Source organism: Nomascus leucogenys, chromosome 9 (assembly GCF_006542625.1).
Source record: "Nomascus leucogenys isolate Asia chromosome 9, Asia_NLE_v1, whole genome shotgun sequence".
Taxonomy (NCBI): domain Eukaryota; kingdom Metazoa; phylum Chordata; class Mammalia; order Primates; family Hylobatidae; genus Nomascus; species Nomascus leucogenys.
Window position 1 is genome coordinate 7488568 of NC_044389.1, and position 26568 is coordinate 7515135.

At 39.1% G+C, this 26568-nt stretch overlaps 1 protein-coding gene across 2 annotated transcripts in view; it reads right to left on the reverse strand.

The window, feature by feature from the left end:
* RXFP2 (relaxin family peptide receptor 2) overlaps positions 1 to 26568 on the reverse strand; it is a 63689-nt gene that overhangs the window by 15933 nt on the left and 21188 nt on the right. Inside the window, exons 3-13 of one of the 2 annotated variants that reach the window (XM_012501964.2) lie at positions 25152 to 25229; positions 21792 to 21897; positions 20906 to 20977; positions 11906 to 11977; positions 11211 to 11282; positions 9208 to 9279; positions 8068 to 8139; positions 4928 to 4999; positions 3938 to 4009; positions 214 to 285; positions 31 to 102 (exon numbers count right to left, since the gene is read on the reverse strand). In XM_012501964.2, coding sequence (XP_012357418.1) covers positions 31 to 102; positions 214 to 285; positions 3938 to 4009; positions 4928 to 4999; positions 8068 to 8139; positions 9208 to 9279; positions 11211 to 11282; positions 11906 to 11977; positions 20906 to 20977; positions 21792 to 21897; positions 25152 to 25229 — 832 coding nt within the window. The remainder of the gene's footprint in view (positions 1 to 30; positions 103 to 213; positions 286 to 3937; positions 4010 to 4927; positions 5000 to 8067; positions 8140 to 9207; positions 9280 to 11210; positions 11283 to 11905; positions 11978 to 20905; positions 20978 to 21791; positions 21898 to 25151; positions 25230 to 26568) is intronic. The other variant, XM_012501965.1, reaches the window with a different exon arrangement.

Here is a 26568-nt window from a genome sequence, read left to right on the forward strand (position 1 = left end):
TAATCAATATAATTGTAATATTTCACTTACAGAGACTGAAGTTGTTTAAGACTTTCAAACTGGTTCTTGTGAAGATACATAAGAGGATTGGATGACAGGTTCCTTTTTTTTTTACCATTAGATGAGAGAGGAAAAGAAGTTTGAAGGTATTATTATTTTGGAAGCTCAAAATGTTGCCCTTTAAATCTGATTATGGTGAGAAGTAGAACTTACAGTTTTTGTAGAAGCTTCAAGTCTTTAAAAAGGTGAGGTGATAGCTCCGTTATCATATTGCTAGACAGATCCCTGTTGACGACAATGAAAACCCAAAGCAATTACTTTGGAAGTAAATGACAGACTTATTACTCCTCACAATTATCATCATCCCATTTGATGTAACAGATAATATGAATCCAATTTAACTAACCTGATAACTTGTTACACAACAGGGCCGTATGAGTCAGCCAAACGGATACGGTTTCCAACACTTACAGACATGTAACACTTTGCTCATCCAGTTCCTATCTGGAATTTCCTCTTACCCTCTCTCCAACACATTCCCAACCTGGCTTTCATATCTACTTTGGTTAATTTCCCCTGCTCTAGGTACTCTTTGTACACTTCTACTCTTCATCGTTCTATGATTGACACTTGCTTCATATATGTGGCCTCTTGTTTATCCAACTACACTTTTCGAGGTCAAGTCTTGCATCTTTGATTTATTTTGCATTCCAACCAAGACAATATTGTCCACTCAGTATCTGCCTAGATAATCTTGAGTAAGTTCACACGCTTTTAATATGTTCTTCTACAGGACTATTTTTGCAGAAGAAATTGCAAGTTTAGAATTAAATATAATAGGACTGTCCAATCTAGACAGAATCCTAAGAAAGTGACTCTACAAAATGTGGAAAAGAGACCTGTTAAAATCAGAAGAAATGAATCTTTAAGAGTCCAGAGTATTTTTCTGAGTCAGAGAAAATGTTAAAGATAAAACAGATATACAGTTGCCTAACTAAGAGTCAAACAAAAATGATCTCTTTTGATACTCTGGAACTGCTGATGGATATGTGGGAGTTACAAATAACTACGACTTAGCTCTTTCTGTAAAGAAGCTTACATTTAGAGTAGCAACTGGATAAAAACAAGGAAAGAATCAAACAGGTGCTATTATTGAAGTGCAGAGAAAACATAAGGGAAAGAGTCATCGGTCTTGGCCTGGGACATTAGGAAGTGTTTGAAGAAAGCTTGATGATTTTAGGTGGGGTAAAAGCCCACCTAAAAGAACAGCTTCTCAGGTGGGTGTAAAAAATGATCGGAACCACAGATGCTTGGAATTCAGTGACACTTTCAGGACTCAGGAAGTGATCCAACATGGGTGGAAGATGGAAGATGTAGGGAGAGGTAGAGGACGTCATGGAGAGTGTGTGGAGACAAAACAGGAAAGCCATGCGTGCACTTCAAGGCAGTAGTTTTCACAGTAGAGTCCAAGCATCCAAGTCCCCAAGGATGCTTATAAAAAGAGCACATCCCTGGGACCCACCTTGGAACTATCACATCAGACTTTCTGGGAGGGAGCCTGGTAACATGCATTTAAGCCAACATCCCATGTGATTCTTCGGCACATTCATGTTTGAGAACTGTGTCAAGGACTTTGCTAAACACCAGGCAACAAGGAGTGAGAACATTAAGTAGGGCAATGGCATCATTTGCTCTGGGTTATGGAATGATTATTCTGTCAGAAGCATGAAAGACAGGCAACAAGACCTGGGAGTTGGGGGAGGAAGACCAGGCAGGAGCTTCTACATGGACCAGGTGAGAGCAAATGAGGGTTAAGGGGACAGAGCAGGGCTCAGGGTCTGGCTGAACATGTGTTAAGAGAAAGTTGGAGGGAAACAGAATGGTCTTCAAGCCTGGCTACCAGGAAGGAGGCACTGAGATGGCAAGTCCAGGTGAAGAATCTGGCCATCGGGTCGGGGTCTCTTGTTAGTTTTGTTTCAAATGGGTTGCTTTTGAGGTGCTGTCGTGACACCAAAGTCTGAAGTCCTGCAAAGTGAGATGTCTCATCTAGTCCTCTAGATGAGAGGAACACACCTAGATCTCAGCTCAGAAGGGAGACCACAGGTGTGCACAGGCCAGAGAGAGCCTGACAATAAAGCAGTATGACGATGATCTCATACACCTAGAAAATGCCTTTCAAAGGGTTACCTAGAAAAATAAAGCACACTCTTTTGGAGGAAAGGACTTCGGGGTCTCAAGTACTTGTGCTTATTCCTCCCTGGATGGGTTTGTTGTCATGAAGGCACGGTAAAATTGTTTAACATTTGTAAACTCAAGACATATGAATGCCTTGTTCAAGTTAAGCCTACCAGCTTCTGAATTTCTTTTAGCTTTCTAGGCTAAGTGAATTGTGGTGGATCACTATAGATCTTAATAGCAAGTTGGCATCTCTCAAGTGGGCTCTTATTTTTGGTGTGCCTCTGCCTATATGTAGGATGAGAAGAGGGTTAGGAAAATTTTAAAAATATGGACTCTGTACCACTGTTTCCTTATGTTTAGATATAAAATACCTATCTGGGTCAGGCTTGGTGGCTCACGCTTGTAATCCCAGCACTTTGGGAGGCTGAGGTGGGTGGATCACTTGAGGCCAGGAGTTCAAGACCAGCCTGGCCAACATGGTGAAACCCTGTCTCTACTAAAAATACAAAAAAAAAAAAAAATTAGCCGGGCATGGTGGCAGGTGCCTGGAATCCCCACTACTCAGGAGGCTGAGGCAGGAGGATCACTTGAACCCAGGAGGCAGAGATGGAAGTGAGTAGAGATCGCGCCATTGCACTCCAGCCTAGGTGACAAGAGCAAAAAACTCCATCTCAAAAACAAAACAAAACAAAACAAACAAACAAAAAACGCCTCTGTTTGTCCTGGGTTATTCCTCTACCCCACCATGCAACCCAAGTCCACAGTCATCCTCCACAGCCTGGGCAGGAATGCCCTGGGAGGAAGTCTTTTCCGAGTGAGCTGCCTTTAAGTTTTTGCCATAAAATGATCATACTTTCAGTTCTAATGCAGTACCTTGCACATACCAGGCACTTCATAAATATGTGTGGATTTGATTTACGATGCTCATTAATTAGATTGAATTACCTTAACTATTCATGAGTTATTTTTTAGATTACTCTTATTGAGTTATTTTCTCCAATCCTTTCTGGATTTCAAAATAAGGCGTAAAGAATGGAGAGAGGTTAATTCAGAAATTAATTTCCATTTTAAGGCCTCAATCAGAAAGATGAGTTTTCTATCCTAATCACTGCTATGTGTAACATAACAGACTTAATTTTAACTTCCATTGATACACAATTATGTGGGGAGCAATGAATTAATAGCGAGAGAAATGATTTTAAAAGGCTTAGATCCATAAAACAAATATTTGAACAGAAAAAATTCACATGCGCTCTCTGAATATTTTTTTCAGTGAGCCTAACCCTCATTCTCAACATTGGGATTTGCTTCACCTGCTATATAAGTCATAATTTCTCAAGGAATAGTAAGCATCTTTGTTCCTTTGTTCAGTTATAAGGAATTAATATTATTTCAGTTAGTCAGTTATTCATTATCAAACATTTATTGGTAATCAACTATACTCCAGCCAGTAGAAAGAAATGATCCCTGTGTTTAAGAAGCCATGGAAAACTCATTTACTCCCAAACACACATAAATAAGAAATCACCCAAAGAAAACAAGTAGAGAAACTAGGGTAGGCTAAATCCATATTTAGCCCACTGTCTGATTTGAATGTGCTTTGGACTTCAGGATAATGTTGGTTTTCTTAATTGATTTTTAATATCCAATAGTCTACAGGATTTTGATTGCTACTAGTGGCAAAGCAGTCTCACTAGTCATTTAAATTTATAATCTCGGAAGAAGCAATCATATTTTCCTAGTAGACGACGCTACTTACAGTTCTCCTAAATTTTTTAATGAAGAAAATGTCTTCTCTGGAACAAAACCAATTTGATTTCTAGGCAGAAACCTGTAAGACATGGCGAGAATCAGCATGTGGGTTTGCGTCTGCTGTAGTAATCAGTTCTCATTGGGAGAGGCCACTGATCCAGGCAGAATTTTATAAGCCTCCTTTGAAGTCTTCAAGGGAGGCGTCTTTTGGAGTGGAACCTAAGGCAGGACTTTGTCACCGCGGACATCCCCATGTTCTCTTCAGGAAGTGCTGTCATGAGCAATTCGAGGTCCTGAGTGCGGTCTAGGAAGCTGCATTTTGTCTGGATCTAATTATTTTAGAAAATGTCTCTTTTAATTTTCCTTTTCCATTCTTTTTTCCAATCATCCATCCAATCAACAAACATCACTAAGTGCTTACTAAATGTGGAAAACTATAATTAAAACAAAACCAAAACACGCATGTTTTGAAGCTTTCCAGCACGAATGCACTGATTGACCAAACCATCTGCCTTCCCGCCCCCATAAAAAATATAAACAGCGATCAGAATCATGAGGCAGAATCTTTGGCCAATCAGAATGCATTAGATGTTTTTCCTTTTAGATGAAATTATGATTTTTTTTTACTTTAGGGAGAAGGACATCAAATGGTAAGAGTCATTGGCTAATCATTGTACAGCTAACCCCTTTCACATGCATTATTTCCCTTCCTTGGTGACCATGGGGTTAGGAAACTGGAACTTTCAGGTCCCAGTTCAGCTGAGAAGGTACACGGAAATAAAGATGGCACATGATGTCCCTAAAGGGTGGGCACCTTAACTTGAGGCTCAGCCCCAACATCCAAATCAATAAATCAGTGTGTGCATTTTCTAGCACTGCAGTGTCAGACCAAGGCTGTAAACAAAACACTACTTTAAAATTCTTTGTCAATGTTTTCTTTTTAGCTTCCAAATATGTAGGGTTTCCCCTCATTTAGTGAAGTCCATTGTATACTTACAGCACTGAGAGCGAATCACACGACAGAAACGTAGAATTTGTGAGATACTTTATTCTATTGCCTTCCAAATCCCTGGAAGTCATGGAGGAAAGATACTTTTAATATTTTTTGTACAAATCATATGCTTAGAGATACTTTTTAAAACAGTTCTCAAGTTTATATTTACTTCATTCCAGTTGTTACTATGCTTTCCTCCTAATTATTGCAAGGTTAGTATAACTAATATTATGCTTCTTTCCCCCTTCCAACTAATGTTAATAAAATTAAGGAAAGGGCAGCCTAACACTGAGTGAGTGTCTTTCTGTGCTGAATGCTATGCTATTAATTATACTATTGCCCAAACCATCATAAACTACCATTGATTGGGTTTTTATGGTGCCAGGTGCTGTTCTACATGCATCATACAGCACTCCTGCCAAATTGCTGCTATTATCCCCCATTTAACGTAAGAGAAATCCGAGGCTTTTGGTGATTCACCTTCCTTCTGGCCACACAGCTAGTAAGTGGTAGAACTGACCCAGCCCGGATCTGTCAGAATCTAAAGCCTAGACACTTAACTACGATGTCTGTGGCGTCATTGATCATTACATCCTCACATTCCCTCCAACATCAGGTAGATGTTTTTGTCTCTGTTTTGCTGAAGGAGAATCTCGGGCCAAAGTTATCCTGTACATACTGAACACCAGAGTCAGGATGTGAATCCCGATCTGTGTGATGCCAAAGTGCAGGCTCTTTCTATGATGCCTCAAGGATGCTAATGCCAAGGGAAATGCTGCTCAGAATGGCAGGGACACAACCTCAGCCCTGCCTGGAATTTGCTAGAAATGCAGATTCTTGCCCAAGACCGACTGAATCAGAAACTTTATCACTGAAGTCCAGCCATCTGTGTCTTAGCAATTTCGCCCATTGTTTACGATGCACGCTGACGTCTGAGAAACACTGCTGGGGAGATTTCATTCTGCCAGGTAATTCTGCAGGTCATTGGCATCCCACATACGCAGACAGCGCCCTCCGGAACACTCTGACATTCCCGCTTTGAGCAATGCGGGGACGAAGAAACAGCCCATTTTTCTGCCAAGTCTCCTGATTTCTCTTCATAGTCAGCTTCTTACAGTGTTCCCCAAATATGGCAATAGCTATTTTTCTGCTTCTGAACTTTTCTCATAGTCACACTAAAATCACCACTCCCTTTGTCATTTTAAGAAAATCCTGTTTTAAAACTATCTTGGAGATTTGTGTAGGAACTTGAGATGTACATTTTTCACACAGTATACTGTGATTAAAAATAACAAACACCATACTCTCCTAAAAATCCAAATATTGTGAAATAGAATGGAAAAAGTGTTTTTCATGTTCTCAGAAGTAGGACACTTTGGGGTTGTGGGAGCAATTGTCCAACTTGACAGCAAGTAAGGGAAGAGGAGAAGCCTCACCAGGACAAGTTTTCTCCTGTCTGGCCGCTCAGCTTCCTATCCTCTGTGTTGAAAGGCTCTTGGTTGCAATCAGGCTGTCTTGCTACCTATGCGTTTTTATTGCGTGTCTATTTTTTCCCACGTGTTTGTGGGAGCCCATTGTGAAAATGAGTGTCTCAGGAACCCTGAGCTCTGAGGCTGGTTCCTCACCTCCTGCTGACTGATGCCCCTTTTGGGGAGGGAGAGCAGCAGGCTGAGCCCCCTGATATTTTTCTGCTACCTTTACTCTTTCCTGTGTTTTTCCCATTGTGTATATGCACTTGTTTAGTTTCTAAGTATTTTCTTTTCACCTATTCTTATTCTCATGGTGTTCAGGTCATCATTTCCGTTTTTAATAGTGGCACACTTACATGAGACCTCTATTGCTTTAGAAGCCTTTTGACAGCATATAATTAAATAAATACATAAAAATAAACATCAGAAAATAAACACACCACCACCTAATAGTGTTGTAACAAGAGATTTTGAGGTTAGTTTAGAGAGGATCAAAAGCTGAAGTACTAAAACTTTATCATCTTATGGGTCTTGAGTTCCATGATTTGACTGAGAGGAGTTCCAGCAGCGGTACCATCAGCATTTTCACGGAACAGGAAAGCAATAGACATGACACTCCTGGTTGTTGCAGAAGACCGTGAAGGTGTATGTGGCAGGGAATGGTGGGTAATGGTGGTGAAGCTACGACGTAAATTAAATGAATGTTTTAAACAGGTATTGGTTAAAAGCTAACAAGGAGTGGAAATGGTTTAGTACATCCATCCTCACAAAGGCTTATTGAGCACCTATTATATACTGGTCATTGTCCTAATGCTGGGGTAGGAAATCATATGATAGGTTTCTGCCTTCCCAGAATTTATGGAGCAGTACAGAAGACATAAGCACGGAGGAGAGTGGATCACCTGAGGTCAGGGGTTGAAGACCAGCCTGGCCAACATGGTGAAACCCCATCTCTACTAAAAATATAAAAATTAGCCAGGCCTGGTGGTGCATGCCTGTAATCCCAGCTACTCAGGAGGCTGAGGCAGGAGAATCACTTGAACCCAGGAGACAGAGCTTGCAGTGAGCCGAGATCACACCACTGCACTCCAGCCTAGGTAACAGAGTGAGACTCCGTCTCAAAAAAAAAAAAAAGACATAAGCCCAATGACTATATGGTGACAGTACCCTGAGATAAGGATGAGGTGTAGAAAACGGGCAGTATGGTGGAGTTTTGTACATGATGCAATGTGTGGGAGTACATAGGCGGCTGCTGAAACTGGTTGGTGTGTCAGGAATGGCTTCCTGGAGGTGATGTTTAAGTTGTCTTTTGAAGGAAATGTTTAAGTTATCCAAAAGAATAAGGGAGCAAGACTTTTTAAGTCCAAGGAACAATATGCTTAGGGAATTGACTGTAGGAGCAGTAGTTTGATACATGCATAGGAGGGTCAGGGACAGCATCTAGATGGGGTAAGGAATGGAAAATGAGGGTCTTGGATGCTCAAAGGGAATGTCAAACTTTATCCTCACCCTTTGGGAACCCTCAAATAATTTTGAAACTGGGAAGGTAATATGATCAGATTTTGGTTTTGGAAAGAAATTATAGATTGACTTTCTAGGTAACCTTGAATTAACTTTATGGCTAGTTTCCTTAATCAGGGCAAATAACAAATTAATTCCTAAATAAATACTCACACCCAGTTGAGTTGAGGCATTTGGGCACACATCTGCTTGGGAAGAGCTTCTAAGTAGTTATTAACCATAGACCTTTACACAAAGAAAATGTTAATTAGAAATAAAATGATATGACACTTTTAGGACAGTCTTTTTATTATTTTAAAATTTCAAAACTTGCATGCTAAAATTACTATCTTACGATGATAACATACATAGCTATTTCAAAATGGTCTTTAAAATATGTGTATGGCAAAGATTAGGGAGCAGATGTTGTCAAAGAAACTATGAATGCATAAGTATGATACATATCCTAGGAATAGATGTTACACAGTTTAATTTTATGAGATGAAACAAAAGTATATATTGGGTAATAATTTTGAAGTTCATGGTAATTTTCCTTGTAAACTTCACGTTGTGATCATTTCCAGTACCATACATCCAAAGTTTCTTCTTAAGGGCATCATTAATCATTTATAATATTAAAGGGCCACATTGAAAACTGCATTAAATTGGAGAAGTGACAGTAGGGGGAATTTGGGGAAAGAAAACAACTCATGAGCGTGTTAAGTTGCACGATTAATTTATGATATTGTGGTTCCTTTTGACAAATGGAAAAATAATGATGTTATATGATCAATTGTAAAGGAACATAATAATCCCCTGCTGATAAATCATTCCAGTGTGTTAATAAACAGTGAAAATATTATTGTGAGACAGCTCTCTTGGTAGGACAAAGATTTTGAAAGTTTCAATGAGTCTCACTGGGCAAAGGCACATTTTCCTCCATTAAAAATGGAGTTGGAGATGAACTCCTGGGAGATTCTGAGAAAATATAAACATAGTTAGGATATGAAAATTAATACAATCTTTGGTCAACCACTGCAAATAAAAACATGCCTTAGTACTAAAGGAAATTAAAGGGGATAGAAAAATCAACTAGTAGGCTTAAAATATTCATTATGATCTGATCAGCTCTTCCCTTTGAGCCATGGCCAGGAAGTATTATATTAACAATAACTGTGGCTGGAAACACAGGAAAAGTTTTGACTAATACAAATTTTTGTGGGCTTGATTTTTTTAAAGGTTCTTTTTGTAAGCTAGTGCTAGATGTCATTGCAATGTATCGATAGATGTATTGAAAAGTTGATGAATACTTACAGGAAAAACAAGGAATTTAATCCCGTAAACAAGCGCTGTGAAATTCTGGTTATTGGATTGTCATCTAGAATTCTGACAAAACAATGTATCAAGAAACATTTCCAATATTAGAGACATTTGTGAAATAAAACCTGCCTCCCCTGAACACCTGGCCTACTCCTTTGTGTGCTTCCATACTTGGCTCACCTGTCCCTTCCCTGAGAGCTTTTCCTTCCCTCTGTGGTTGAAGCAACTCTTTCCTCCAAATTCCTACAGCTTCCATCCCACTTATCAAGTTAGATCCTGATTGTTTTGCTTTCTCCCTGCTGCTTCCACCTCCCGCTGGACTTAAAGACCCAGGTTGTATCTGTCACCTCTGGGTACCTGGGTCTGGCACAAACTCCATGTATTGAATGCATTTGGGCTCCAAAGTGCCTTAACCTACTGATTGGCTGAGCTGAAGGATGAATGAAAATATAATTTTTAGGAAATCATAGAGGGTTCTTTGGTCTCATGGTGTTAAACTGATGTATTAAATAAGGTGTGTATAAATCAATGGATGGATGTCACGCTATTCATGAGAAGCTTTCTGGGTGAAAGAGGGAAATTATTTGCATATTCAAACCACTGTTTTAAACTACATTTTGTAGAAGAAATTAGAGTAAGGGGAAATAGGCCTCTATTCCTCTTGTTGCCTGTGAAGCCAGGTTGTGTTTCCTCTTACTTGCAGTGGCTGGTGAGGGCAAGATTGGGAGAAGGGAGCCACATTGAGCACCTACTATATGCCAGGAGCTTTGCATGTGGAACTGTGTAACTGTTATGTGATATAATCCTCACAACATCCCTCTTGAAAACGAATTATAATTTACAGATGAAAATAAAGAGGTCTAGGAAAATTAAGAAAGTTGCCTGGGCTGGGTGTGGTGGCTCATGCCTGTAATCTTAACATTGAGAGTATGAGGCAGGCAGATCTCTTGAGCTCAGGAGTTGGAGACCATCCTGGGCAACATGGTGAGACCCACCCCGTCTCTACTAAAAATACAAAAAATTCGCTGGGTGTAGTGGCTCACACGTGTAGTCCCAACTACTCCGGACTGAGGTGAGAGGATTGCTTGAGTCCCAGAGATTGAGGCTGCAGTGAGTCGAGATTGTACCAGTGCACTCCAGCCTGGGTGACAGAGTGACACCTTGTCTCAAAAAAAAAAAAAAAAAAAAAGGAAGGAAGGAAAGACGGAAGGCAAGCAAGCAAACAAGAAAGAAAGAGAGAGAAAGAGAAAGAGAAAGGAAGGAAAAAAGAAAGAGAGAAAGAAAGAAAGAGAGAGAAAGAAAGAGAAAGAAAGAAAAAGAAAGAAAGAAAGAAAAAGAAAGAAAGAGAAAAGTTGCTTGGAAGACTAAGCGTGGGGCTAAGGGCCAGGCATACAGAAGGGCCTGGATGAAGTTGAGGCCCTGGCTTTTTCCACTAGACCAGGCCAACCTGCAGAAAATGGGCAAACAATACAGAAAGCCTTCTAACCGCCCCTCGTGTATTTTCCTGGTGAAAGCACAGACATCTGACGTGAGGTTTCTTGGAACGGAGCTGGTGGCTCAGTCTGGAAAGTGGTGAAATACTACAAGCTATCATGTTTTCAGACTTCTCTCTGAATGCTCTGGAAAGCAGAACAAGTTCTTAACTTGCTTACTTTTCAGTGCAGTGGTTTTCAGTAGAGGTCAATTTTTCCTCCCAAGGGACATTCAGCAATGTCTGGAAACATTTTTAGTCGTCACAACTCTTGGGAGAAGGGGTATACTACAGGCATCTAGTGGGTGGAGGCCACAGATGGTGCTTAGCATCCTAAAATACACAGGCACATAACCACTACTTGACATGATATTGAATTGCGTGGATAAGGTTCTGCAGATTATATGATAATCAGGAAAGTAAGTATAAAAATAAGATATGTCAAATAGTGGAAACTATATTAGCACTGTTATATATCATCAAGACTATGATGCTTTATGGGAGAAAGAAGAATTAGAGTACTTACAGCCAAGTTAGCTGATGTAAGTCTTTGAATATTCCAGGTCTGAGAGTTGTGATGCAGTTGTGGTTGAGATATCTACAAATAGCATGGGTGAGTTAATTAGGCAAACTCAATACCCCATTTTAGTCACATATAATTAGAATATGAGCCACTGATGATGATTATGAATATGGACATCTGCGTCTGAAAGTACTCGGCTGAATGAGCAGAGGGGGCAAATTCAAGGGGTATCCAGAAGGTACAGATAGCCACAAGCCCAGTGTGTGCAACACCAGGGCCAGGGCAGAGAAAGTGGTCCTAAAATGTTTTGGGATATTACATCATGTTAGGTTGTAAGGGTATAATAACTAAGTATGTGGGGCAATTTTTGCTTTTGTCCTTTTTGGTGACATCCTTAGTAGACTAGCATTTTAAGAAAATACATAGCAAGTTAGCAAGAGTTAGAAAAGAAATAAAATGCTAAAATATTATGGAAGTGACCCAAGCTAGAGAAGACAAGGTTAAGGAGAACCTTTATATATGTTCTGGTAAAGATAGGAATCTTTTAATTCTTTCAGTGTAATAACTAATCTAAGTACTTTGTGATAACGTATTCCTCCCATTTCCCTACAATCAAGTCGAGCCTTGAAAAAGTACCATTCTATCCTTTTAGTCTTTACTTAAAATTATACCTACAATATGAGAAAGAAGTTACTCACAATATTTGCAGATTATATAATCCAAAAAATGCTTTCCTGGATATGTGTCTAATGCAATTATGCTGAAGAAATCTGGTAGGAATAAGATAAGAGAGTCAGGTGATTATGGTTTATGGACTATATCAGGTTGCTGAACATATTCTCCGCTTTCTTTACCTGAAGACAATTGTGAAATTGAAGTACGAAGTCCTGTTCTCATGTTGGGGAGATGTTGTCAGTGAGAAATGGCTACGAACTCGCCAATGCTTTCCTCATAGTACTCATGCAATGAGATTGAGGCATCTCTGATTCATACCACTGAACTCCAGTGTGATGTGTCTGCGGAAGGATCTAGTCTTGTTTCCGCAAACTGGAACTGTGGTGACCGACCTGTTCTGACTGGCAGGAGTTTCTGGCCATGGGAGACTAGCCAGCATCGCACTGCTGAACTTTCTTCCTCTTTGTGCACAGAGATGCACCTTTAACTCCTCATTTATCTTTATTCTATTCCCATGAAATAAAGGAGAGGGCAAGTTTTAATTCTTTTCTATTTCATGATGCAAAGTGAGAAGGACAAGGCAAGTTAGGTACTCAGGATATCAAAGGACATCAGTAGTTGAACCAGGGCGAGTATGCCAATTTCAAGTCACAGGATCAGGACTGACTAAACCTCTGAAGCAACTTCACAATACAGTATTGATTCCGTAATTGCGCTGTCAGGAGTATCTAAGTAAATAATTTCCATTTGCTGTCTTCATTGTACAACGGGAAGTTAGCTCTGAATTCCTATTCTCTGAAGGCTCTCAGGGGCAGGCAATACCTACACTAATAGTAACAAATTGTTACATAGTCTTTTGAATGGCTTCCATTTCTCTTATTTTGGTTTGAATTGCTTCCTAAACTATTACACAGCGCTGTTTCATTGTTATGATATTCTACTGCAAAACTATTTGTAGATCACATGCTCGTTTGACATCTGGCTATACTGTGAATTTTGTTATACCGTGATTATTTCCTAGCAGAGCTCCCCAGCCTTTGCCTCTGAGTCACGATTGTGTTATAAGAATGCCAGGATAGTAACTCTTTCAGACCTCAAGAGAGCCAGGAAGCCAAGATTGGAGTGGTTACCGGAGGTCAGGAAGGGGGGAGATGAAGGGGGACAAAGAATATTTACTACCAGTAAACTGTACACTTAAAAATGGTAAAGATGGTAAAGCATATATATTTAACTTCAATTAAAAAAAGAAAATGAAAGTAAATAAAGATTATTAGAAAGGAAAAAGAAAGCCAGGACAGGCTTCCAGTTATCAGCAGACACAATCTTTTACCCCAAGTACTTTACAAATATGGTCATTTTCCCTCTGTTCCTCCATATGCCAAGGGTTGGCACTACAAAGCATTACATCTGTGGTGATATGCAAATTAACAGTGTCAATCCTGCAAAGTAAACTTGAAACCCAGTGTGACCTTGTGCCATCTTAACCCCCATTCCCGGTACCATATCTGTGGGGAGATGCTTCACAGAGCAGCATACATTCTGCTTTTGGTTTAAGGTTCTGCTATGAATAGGATGAACTCACACAGATCAGTATTTGTTTTAGCATTTTCAGAGCCTTGAGACTGATACAATGAAAGTTAATAGGATGAATTATGTTACAGTAGCAAATGAAAATAGAAAAAGAGCAAAATACTGTATTGTAGGTATATTAAAGTTTCTCTTAAATATACAATTCACTGCTTAACTAATGCTATTTACATTTTATTCAAGATGATAAATTAAAAAATGGAATGTATATTTTACCTACATGTTGTCACATCTTGAAGAGATGAGTGCAGTTGCAAATTGTGAATTTGACCTTACGCTTTTGTCTTGTAAGTCAAGGGAAAGAAAGAGTAAAACCAATGATCCACACAACTCATCTGATGTGTACAACCTATCTCCCTTCACTGACATCAGTTAAAACACAAACTCTTAAATAATGAAGAGCTTCTAGTCTTCTACTTAGTTAGCTGGTTGCCACCCCATAGAGAACTGTAGTCCCTCCTACGTTCCATGTCTCAGATTTAGGCTGCTGAACTTGAACTCCATCCTCTAGTCTCTGCTATCTTCTTTGCAGAATAGTAGCTTAAAGAATGTGTGGGGATATTTGGAAACATGACAACTTGGCAAGTGGTGCCCTTTTTTTTTTTATTCAGAGCTGAGATATGAGCCCATTTAATATACTTTACACTGAATGCCTTTTCTAAGGATAACTTACAGGTTCATGAATTCCTGCTGTTTCAGCTGTCAGGACTTTTCAAGCAGAAACACTAGGAATTTATATACCCGGAACTAAAGCAAATAAATGCTTTAATGACATGCATGTTTATCGGCTATTTTTGAATGTGCCATTTTGTATTCAAGAGCCAGGCAGACACCTTGAATTTCATTTTGTTACCAGTGATTGTATTTATTTATTTATTTATTTATTTATTTATTTTTTTGAGACGGAGTCTCGCTCCGTCTCCCAGGCTGGAGTGCGGTGGCGCGATCTCGGCTCACTGCAAGCTCCGCCTCCCGGGTTCCCGCCATTCTCCTGCCTCAGCCTCTCCGAGTAGCTGGGACTACAGGCGCTCGCCACCATGCCCGGCTAATTTTTTTGTATTTTTAGTAGAGACGGGGTTTCACTGTGGTCTCGATCTCCTGACCTCGTGATCCGCCCGCCTCGGCCTCCCAAAGTGCTGGGATTACAAGCATGAGCCACCGCGCCCGGCCTCAGTGATTGCATTTGACAAGAACCCAGATTAAGAAGGAATTCCTAATTTATAAAAGGTTTTGTTACAATAAGGAGGAGAACTGCTGTTTGTTTCCATGGTAGCAGTGATAAAGTATTATAGTCAATCCCATAAATTGTATTTTATTTCTCTGAAAGGTCATTTGAAACTGCATCCACCCCCAATTTAGAAAGGCCTGACATTTTAAAAGATTATTAAAATGAATAAACTGATCAATAGTAAAAACATTCAGATCAGTAAGCAACACTTATTCATCTGGCAATTAAGATTTAATTTTGATTTAGGAATTTTTTTTTTTTTTTTTTGGATGCCTAAATGACCTCAACTCCACTGTGAATATTTAGAGCATTCCAGACTGGAGACTCCCTTGACATTAAATTTGGTGATCTTGCAGGACAATAATCCCCAACTTTTCTGGCACCAGGGACCGGTTTCGTAGAAGACAATTTTTCTTTTTCTTTCTTTCTTTTTTTTTTTTTTTAAGACAGAGTTACACTCTGTCGCCCAGGCTGGAGTGCTGTGGTGAGTTCTTGGCTCATTGCAACCTGGACTTTTTGGGTGCAAGCGATTCTCCTGCCTCACCCTCTTGAGTAGCTGGGACTACAGACGCACGCCACCACACCCGGATAATGTTTTTGTTGTATTTTTAGTAGAGACATTCACCTTGTTGGCCAGGCTGGTCTCAAACTTCTGACCTCAACAGATCCACCTGCCTCAGCCTCCGAAAGTGCTGGGATTACAGGCATGAGCCACCGTGCCTGGCCAATTTTTCCATGGATGGAGAGGGGGGATGGTTTCAGGATGATTGAAGTGCATTGCATTTATCCTTAGATTCTCTTAAAGAGTGCACAACCTAGATCCCTTGCATGTGCAGTTCACAATAGTGTTCACACTCCTGTGAGAATCTAATGCCACTGCTGATCCGACAGGAGGAGGCAGAGCTCAGCTTTGCTTGCTCGCCCGCCACTCACCTCCTGCTGTGCAGCCCAGTTCCTAACACGCCCCAGACTGGTACCGGTCCGTGGTTTGGGGTCTGGGGACCCCTGGCATAGGATATATCCCAATACAACTTAAATATGCAGATTAACTTTATTAACTCAATACAGTCTAAAACACATATTTGTGCATGTCTGTTCTCTGCTCAAACAGAATAAAATTCAGATGCCTTAGCTGGCATACAGTTAAGATTCAGTGACCTCTCCGGCATACGCTCCATCATCTCCTGTGGGGGTGCCTTTCCTTTAGGCAAACTGCCTGTTCACTCTCTTCTCAACATCCTTTGAGCATTTCTGCTTATGTTTCTTTCTTCTCCCTGGTGAAGATGCTCCCCACCTTCTCTTTAGTTCTACATGTTAGTCCTACCCATCGTTCATCCAGCAAATACTCATTAATCCTTATGGGTTTCTTACTAGATATGCTATGACACAGGCCTCAGTAGACTAAGAGAGAACCAGGAGGACCGTCCAGCCCATGAGGAGGGTATGGTGGTCAGAGAGTTGTTCCTTCGAGAAGGAAAGTGAGGGCTTCATGAAAATAGAATTGTAGTTGACCCGAGTCATGTGTAAAAGTCAAACAGTAGAGAATACTGTGGCAATAAAAATGGGTATCTAGTTGGAGAAGCAAGAAAGTGTTAAGGAAAGTCTCAGTTTGCCTCCTGGAACCTGTTTTATAATGTTGTGAGATAGTATAAAAGGAACAACTGTTTATTTCTCAACTCCTACTTTGTTCTTGTGTTCTGGATCAAAGAAGATGGTCTTAGGATTGAAGCAAATGGAAAGGCTATATGGCAGGTCAGTGAAAGCCCAAGATGGTAGAAGGTGTTAATCAAAATTAATTAAAGCCCTCTGGTTTGGAAATTTTCTCCCAGAAATTGAGAAATGCCAAAAAATGAGAACATCAAATTATGATCAATTGCTGAGGAATCCAGAGAAAGAATGAGCAGCTGGAAAGTAAAAGATGGCAAATGTAGTCTTAAGTTCTCACAACGGGAAGAAGTTGGTTTCACAAGCTGTAGTTGGATGAGCTCAATGCTGGTCCTGGGAAGATCATAGAACAGGTGAATATGATGCTGCTTTGTCTATGCCTCAAAAAGAAAGTGATCAGGAGAGTTCACAAGAAATCACATGGCAGACCAACTTCATATTCTTCTTTGAAAGACTGTGCAAAACTATGTGGTAAACATTGTTACGTGTGTACTGGGCATCGATCAAGCAGTTTTATAATTTTTTATGGACAAAAGAAAGAATGATACATATTCTTATCTGAAGGATGATGATGAAGGAATATAGAAAGACAATTTCGTGCTGTTCTCTTCAATATTTTACTCCATGACCTGGGTGAAGGTAGTTGATCTTATTTGCAGATGACATAATTATGAGAGGAGTAGTGACTATGATGGAAAATACAAAAAGACCTTCACACTCCGGTAAGAAAAGCTGACTCTAACAGGATGAAACTGACTAGGGATGTATTTAAGGACCCACGACTAATTCTCAAATGCTAAGTGCATGAGTACAAGATGTAGCACACACATCACTTAGCAGCAACACATGTGGCATGGGATTAGAAATTATAGATCACCAGGAGTTAAGAGTATCAAGAAGTCATCAAAAGAGCAATATAATCATAGGGCACATAGAATGCAGAAGGAAAGGGATGCGAGTTCTTACCCGTTTGCCTCGGTCATGTTACCGTGATAATAGTACATTTATTTTAGATGTCACCCATCAAGACAAATGTAGGCAAATATGTGCAGATTACTGTGACCAGAATGAAGAACAGATTTGAAACTATGTCCTTTGCGGAGGAATTTAAGGAAATGAAGATACTTAGGGAAGAGATTTGTGGTGTGGTGGAGGGTGATGATAGCTAGTCTTAAATATCTGTAGACATATGTAGAAGACCGATTAGATGTGTTCTGAGCAGTCTCTTGGGGGTAAATTTAGGAATGATGAGAAGCTTTAGAGGCACCTTGAGCAGTAGTAATGTGGACAAAATTATTAGTGAATTGTTTGAAATTCCATTTCCCCAGCACCTTCTAATCCTCTTTCTGGTTTATTTTTAGTCCTCACCACCACCTAACAAATTATATATTTTAAACTTTGTTTATTGACTATCTTTCTTGCTTGGAAATTAAGCTCCACAAGCTTAATTTCATCTGTGGCTTTTCATCTGTGTTGTTCATGCTGTATCCTTGGTGCCTAGCACCTTGTAGGTATCAGTAAATATTCATCACAGGAGTGAATGAATATGTGGGTCTTGCTAGCTGCTGCTCTCCTGCTACCAGACCAAGAGTTCTGGCTGAGGCCCATCTGGTTTCTTCCTCCCCCTGACATCTTTTCCTGGGTATGGTTTGGTATTTGACACATTTGTTATTTAGGTCATCGTATGAGGATTGGGAAGAAAAAGGTAAGAGTAGATGTACAGGAGGGACAAGAAGTCGGACTGGTGCTGGGGGCTATTTTTCTGGGAGTTTGGAAAAGAGCAGGAGGAATTGAAGAATGTGGGTAAAGGGGATGGGGAGGAAAGGAGATTTAAGGAAGCATTGTTGAGCTTATGAGCTGCTCTAGGATATTTGCGCATAAAGAACTTGAGTTATTTTCAAATTAAAGTTTACTTACTGGGTGGTTTCATTGATAATAACACATTCTGAGCCTGGACTATGTGGGCGGGCTCCCAAAGGAGCATGGTCAGAAGGTTTGGGTTTGAGGCCAATCTCTACTACTTGCCAGCTGACTGACTTTGGGCAAACAACCTCTCTCCCCAAGTGGCTTTCCTCATTCCTGAAACTGCTGTAACGGTGTCTGCCCCACCTCACACTTTGGGGATCAAAGCCAAAATGAAAATTCCAAATATTGGGAATCTTTGTAAACTTTAAAAAGTGGTAGATGACTGTAAGCAATTGTGTTTTATCCCCCTGTGCTTTATCTTATATATAATAGATACTTGGTGAATATTTATTGATGAGAGTCTCATAACCTCTTTTCTGTTAGTCTCTGGGAAAATTAAATTGCCTGCAAATCATCAAATAGCAGCTTGCATGGGGAGAAGCCCTGTCAGGTGATATTCAGGTTATGATGTGGTGCCTGTTTTCTCCGACAAAGTAGAATTAGACATTTACTTGGAGAAATTGCTAGCTAATCTTGGCAATAAAGGTTAGTCTCTATCTTTTTTCACTTGGAAAATTGTGGACCTGAATTATTAAATTGCGTCTATATTCTTCTCTTCAGTGGGCTAGCAGGGCCTGGGACCACAGAGGGAGATATTGGCATAGAACACAGTTATGAGTTAATAGACCAAGGAAGGACGTGGCCTGAGAAGTCTAATTTTAACCCTCCTGCTTGAACCTCTAGTGACCCCACCCCCTCCCCAGAAGTCAGCTTGCCCCAAATTAGGGGGCAAAACATATACAAGGGAATTCTACATGGGGTGGGACAGTCTGTGCTGGTAGAAATTCAGTTGATTGCTAGAACAATTTCTTTCCCTCTTAAGGTTTCCTGTTATGGTAAAGTAAGCACTATCTTGGACATCAGAAGACATTGGCTCTAATTCTGGGTCTTCCACTTACTAGTTGTAGATCTTAGGTGAGTCATTAACCATTGCAGACTTTAGTTACTTCATGTATAATGAGAAGATTAAATTAGAAATTCTTAAAACTTCTATGACTCTAGAAAATAGAATTTCAATTGCTATGAAACGAGAATTCTGAAACAAAAATCTCTTCCCGTCCTTTCTGCTAGTGCTATTTTATTTTTCCTCCCACATGTATTATTCAGGCATTACAAAGACAACATTGATTCATCTAGTGAACATGTTGTGATTTTAGGGATTTCTTGGAAGACTAGGAAGAATGTGGTTAGAATTTCCTCTCTAGAGGAATCTGGACATGCAGAGCCAATGCATAGCTACTCCAGTGTGACAATGACATGACCACATGCCCACATACTTTAGGATGAAGCAACAGGTCTGAGAGCAGCCAGGGTTTACAAAGGCCACAATCAAGCCCAGGTATGATTGAGTATTGATGTTCACACAAGATTCTACCTCGTGGACTTCCATTAGCTACTTCTTTTCTTGTATGAGGAAATTTGTACCTAAATTCAGGAACACAAAATCCTTGATGGTATTTCAAACCAAATATGTGTGCCCAGTATCAGCAAAGATTCAGATAATTTTTGTTCCTGGATTTTCATAAATTTCACATTTCTAGAAACTTTTCTCCTCTATGCTGGACATTGAAGGATAAAACAATAAGATGATGGTACCGCCAAGGGGGATTGCAGAGTGTACAGCATTCTCTTGCTAATTTTGTTATCTAGTCTAATGATCATCTCAGCAGGTATAGCCCCTCCAGTGCGGCAGAGCAACTGGCCCAGAGGGATTGACAGACACCGATCCAACTTACAAATGACTGATACACGAACCTGAATATTCTCCATTTATTAATGAGAATAGAAAGCATCCCATCCCACTTACAGGAATGCTCTTATTCTCTGTGCCATGCAACTTTTCAAATACTTTAAAATGAAGAAGTTGGGAAACTAAATTCATCATCCTAAGGTTGCTTGGTGAGTAGGGAATCAAAGCAAAGGGATTGTTCATGAAAATTGTGGTGGAGATTGATGGTGCATCCTGACCCTCCAAGAGAGATCATCTCTAGGGATTATATTTCCCAGTTCCCAGTTTTCTTTGTTGGATGATTCTGGAAGCATATTGGCCCTTCTTTGTCACAGAATACCTTCTCTGCTGATCACGTCCTATTTATTGGCATTTTCTTTCCTAAGATATGTTAATATCACTGATTGCACAACTCCTGTGTTTTCACTCCTAACACCCTGGGGGATATCTGTACCCTATCATTATGTATCTGAAATGATCTGATTGTTCTTGTTTATGCTGTCACTCTTTTTTTTTCAAGTGAAAAAGTGCCTCTGAATCTGCAATGTCATTTTCCCAATATCTTGAGGAAAATAATGTAACTGTGTATTTTCCTATTGAGATGTTTTACCTCGACTCCAAGTTAATTCTCCGAAAAAGTTTAAATAAAATGGGTTCAGCTCCTTTAAATTATGAAATGGAAAGATAACATACTTTTAAATGTTTTATTTTCTAATCTTAATTATATTTAGAAACATAAATGTAATGATAAAGATAACAAACGATATTTCATTTTATTTTTAGATCAAAAACATCTTACACCACCACAAGGATTTTTTTAAAATAAATATGCTATTAATGGCTACTTACATCTTTTTAAGTTTTGTGTATTTGATGAAAACTTTATCTGGAAGACTGTGGATTTTGTTTTTCTTAAGAGACCTAAAATAACATGTAAAGCAAACTTCATTATGGATTGTTATGGCCAACCCAACTTTTCCCTAGAAGCCACATGCTTGGGAAAAGAATATTTGATGATGTCCATTACACTAATCCATATTTGAACATCACAATAACTAAAAATTTTTCATGGGAGATTGAAAAGTTTATAAAGCAAAATAAAGTAGCTTGTGAGTATTTGACAAATGTAGCTAGTTAGTATAGTAGACTGGAAAGTCCATGTTGATTTAACTTCTTTGTTTTTACTCTGTGGGTGCATTAACAAACCAAACCAAACCAAAAACCAACCAAAGATCCCAACCCACTCATGCATGCCCAAATGATGACATGACTGCAAATTCCTGAGGCTTTCAAGAACTTTATGCAAAGTACAGAAAATTTTGCATGATATAACATAGTTACCAGCTTCATGGATCTTTAATATCTTTGCAGTCTTGGATAGATTACCAACGTTAAAAATGACATAGAATAAGTGAGTGTGCTTCCTTTTTTTTAAAAAAAAAAAAAACATTTCAGCACAAGCACAGTAGTAATCATACATAAATCAGAAAGCAATTGAAAATAAGAACTCCAGGCTCACAGACATTTGTGAGCTAACTGATCACAGGCTAATCCAACATACAGTGTGTAAACCATTTTTTCCCCCTGAATAGGAAGGATCAGAATTCTCTGATGACTGGTAGTTTTAAACAGAGTTTCTATTATTTTGCTAATATACAAGCAACACTATTGGGTTTTTTCTTGGTTTTCATGTGACTATAGGGACAGATACCACCAATAATTAAGTTTTACTCACAGTAATGTCACATTGTTAGAAATCATCGGCACAGACTTTAAGTCATCATTTACACATTCCAATTCAGTTTCTTTGCAGTCACAGCATTGTGGATACTGTTTTAGAACTAATGGGACAAAAAGAGTAAGATTTCACTGGTAAAAAAATACATTAATTATGACTTTGCCTTTAATAACTGATATTGTTTTCTTTTCATTGAATGTATAAAATTTACATCTGTTAAATGAAATCATTCAGCCCCTAATAAAATTAAATAAGAATTCTCTCCTACTTAAATGTAGACTAATATGTTAATCTCAGTTCTGGCTTCTAGTAGTCATTTCAGAGGCATTTACCAAGTGATTGGAAAAAACGCACAAAATTAACTAGCATAAACTCATCTAGTGAAGCAAGATTAAGTTCACTTCAGTGAAAAACGTTCATATGATTGAGTAATTCTTAATGGATATGACCGAGTCAATTCATTTGAATAGCATAAAATAGTTGCTCAATAAATGCTTGTTGTTTAAAATCAGATTCAATTTTTTTTCTTCTTTCAAACTTCCCTTAGAGCCTTGAGAAGATTGAGATACAGGTTCTACCATAACCACCCTGGCACCTTACTAAAATCATCCAGCCTGATATTCCTTCATTTTGGTTCTTTGTTTTTCATTACTATGAAGTTGAAAGTTGAAGGTAAAATTTGTAGAGAAGCTGCAAAGCTGAGATAACCAAAGATCTATCTATCTGAAGCATTCAGAAGAAAGGAGGATTCAGGATGTACTCTGAAGGGACTTAACGTGGTTACTAAGATAATAGCATGTAAAGGAGTGAGAAATCTAAGGAGAAGCCAGGCCAAGCTGGTCCATAGGACAATCACTGTGTATATGGGCATGTGTGTGTGTGTCTGTGTGTGTGTGTCTGTGTGTGTGTGTGAGAGAGAGAGAGAGAGACAGAAGAGGGCAGAGGAGAGAGAGAGAGGCTTTCAGAGAGACAGCAAGTATTTTTGGAGTCTGATTTCTCCTCTAAGCCTATGAATATTTGTACTGATAGAGCTAAGAATGTGAGAGTTAATTTTCAATTTATTTTGTTATTTATTTTAATGTAATTATAAGTTCTTTTCAGTTGCCCTGCTTCTTTTAGATCACTTTTATCCAAATGTTATTTTAAAAATAAATTTTACTGAATTTTATTAGTAAAGCCAACAAACTTCTACTGAGTACTTAATGTAAAAGATGCTTTTAGTGTATAAATTTTGGAAAATATTTTATGTTGTCTATACATATATGTTAATTAGCTCAACTTCCTAAAGATAACTTTCATATGCTTACGTCAATGTTTATTGACATAGCCACCCTTGAAATAGTGGTTATATGATTAAATTGAAAACCTGTGGTTGGAAACTTATTTACCAATAGAATAATTTGATATGGTCAAGCTGGGTGTGTTGTCAAAACCAGAAATGTGAGCATTAACTGTTCACCCTCCATCACCTGCAAGCCAATCATGCCCCCATGATTCTGTGGATTCTTTTTCTGAAACGCCTTCTGCATCTCTCTCTACCTCAGTCTTCTCAATGGCATTTTCTGGGGATTGGAATAAACATAGTAACCAGTATCTCTTTTATCATCATTCTTTCTCCTCTATCTGAACATGATTGACATTTTGGATCAATCATTCTTTGTCATGGGAGGCTGTCCTTTGCATTGTAGGATGTTCGGCAGTAGCCCTGGCCTCTACCCACTAGATGCCAGCAGCAACCCACCCTCCTCCATCAGGATGACCAAAAGTGTCTCCAGGCGGGGCATGGGTGGCTCACGCCTGTAATCCCAACGCTCTGGGAGGCTAAGACGGGTGGATTGCTTGAGCCCAGCAGTTTGAGACCAGCCTGGGCAACATGGCAAGACCCCATCTCTACAAAGAATATGAAAATTAGCCAGGCATGGTGGTGCATGTCTGTGGTCCCAGCTACTTAGGAGGCTGAGTTGGAAGGATCAGTTGAGCCTGGGAGGTTCGAGGCTGCAGTGAGCTGTGATTGTATCACTGCACTCCATCCTGGGCAACAGAGTGAGACCCTATCTCAAAAAAAAAAAAAAAATGTCTCCAGACACTGTCAAACGTTCTTTGCAGGCACTGTTGCCATGGCCAAGACTCACTGCTCTAATCCATTCTCTGCAATTCTAATGAAATAATCTTCCTCACATACATTTCTGATCACGTGCTCTTCCTCCTCATTAAAAAATGAAGTAAATATAAGACCAAACCAAACAAACCTAAGGCCCAAAACTATACAGTAGTAACCTAAGGCCCGTTCTATACAGTAGTAACCTTTAAAATGGGACGTGGGCAAGACAACTCATTGTGGGTCAGGTAGAAAATAGTAGAACTTTATTTTTAATCTTATCCTTTTTTACTTTCTAATTTTCATACAGAATATTCTTGTGTATAATAAAATATATAAGTGGTAATTATAAACTGGTATTATAGAGTACATAAAATACTATCAGTGTAGTATTTGATATATATACATTATATACATACATTTACATATACATGCTAATGTATGTAATTGTACATTCATCTTCATAATTATATATCTATGTCTCTACATATACACACATGCCCCTAAAATTCTGTCTATGGGATAGAGGCCACACTTCAAGGTGTACACCAAAACCCTTCATGGGCTAGCACCAGCCTCTAGGCTCGGCTTCTGCCCCTCCACCTCATGCACTTAGCATGGTTGTGAAAAGGCATCCTGCAGCCTGCTGCGCATCTTCCAACCTCAGTGTTTTGCTGATCTTGCTGCCCTGCTCATCTGTCACCTCGTATCCTTTCCTTCATCCATGGACTTCAAAGTCCATCTCAAATGTTATCCTCTCTGGGAATCTTTCCCCATCCTCAGCACAGCCATCATTTCTTCCAAGGGGCTTCCCCATTCCCTGGTGCAAACATTATTCCTCCCTTTTAGCAATAATATTATATCCTCACTGCTTTTGTAAGGAGCTGTCTTTCCTGCTACATGTGAGGTGTTTGTGGATTAGAACTCCATCTTAGTCATCATTGTCCTCTCAGTGCCTAACATCTTTCTTGAAGAAAGTAGTTAAAAGTAATAAGAACTTTACTATTTGTCACAATTATTCAATATTTATATATTCTTGCAGAGAGTAATGCATGAAAATAGCATAAATGGAGATGGTCTTTTTTTTTTTTTTCCTATCTTTCCAATTACAGGCAGACAGCAGACCTGTTAGCCAGTGAAATACATTGAACTAAAATGGAAATTCTGAAGGGAATTTGTCACATTACCCATATAAATCTGTGCATCACAAATCATGTTTTTCACAAAGCTGATACTGTCTTTGAATCAAAACCACTTACAGCACTCCTGTGTTAAGGCCACGGTGTTAGCATTTCCATGGACTGTGCCAAATATGGTCGCCCATCCACTAGTGTCACCTGTGAAATGGTGATTGAGATGTGTCACTTATTCTAGAAATTAAATACCATTTGACAAAAGTTTAACAATTTGGTAATGATTTTAAACTAAAATATGTTTAAGTAATAGAATTATTGATATTTTAAATACATAGTAAGAGAGAAAAAGTTAGGCAAACATCTGCAAGGTGTCCCTTTTTTACGTGAAAAATACTCCAAATGTATGTATCATAAAATTTGCAATGCAAGTATATAATTATTTTACATAAATATAAATGTCTTGGAAAATATCAACTATTTCTAATACTGACATTTTCCATGTTTGACCTTAATTTTGAGGACCTCTGAAGAAAATATCTGAATTTTGTTTTTGTCACGTGCATACTGCTGTATTTGTAGAAACATACTTGATAGATGTATTGAGTTCTGATAACATTTATGTCATCTGACTTTTTTTTAATAAAGCAAAAGCGAAGTTTCTTAAAATAAAGGCTTTTTTTCTGGGTGCAGTGGCGCTCGTCTGTAACCTCAGCACTTTGGGAGGCTGAGGTGGGAGGATCGCTTGCATGTAGGAGTTCAAGACCAGCTTGGGAAACATAGGGAGACCCTCTCTTTACAAAACATAAAAAATTAACTGGGTGTGGTGGTGCGCACCTGTAGTCCTAGCTACTTGGGAGACTGAGGTGGGAGGATAGCTTGAGCCCAGGAGGTCACAGCTGCAGTGAGCCGTGATAATGGCACTGCACTCCAGCCTGGGTGACAGAGGGAGACCCTATCTCAAATAAATAAATACATAAAGGTTTTTTAGTAAAATAACATTTCCTCAATTTGTCATATATTAATGTCAATTTGTCATATGTAAATATAATTTATTTGCCAAATTTTCCTCTTCTTTTTGGTAAATCATATTTTTAAAAAAGAAGGCCTAATTGTGAAGTATTGTTATTTCAGTATATGTTATAAAATAATAAAATATGCATTATAATGTAAGATACTGAAGTTCACACAAATACCTAAGTAAATTAAAATAATTGCCCACAGTCTGCTTTGATCTTTGGAATCTTTATTTTTATTTCTTATTAATATTCTCAGTGATGCTACTTTGATGCTCCCTCACTTGTATTATTTAATTTGGGTTCAGAAATCCTCACGGGGTAAACATTCATGGCTTCTGATTCCCATGCAGCAAAGAGGAAAGGATGAGAATTTGAGTAACTTGCCCATTGGCATCCAGAGAGTTGCCCCCAAAACTGAGCACTGACTGAGTACCTGCTGTGTACTCTACTGCTCTAAGCTCTGGTGATAAGACTCAGGCCTCTTCTCAAGGAGTTCCTGTCTAGGAAGATAAATACAATTATAA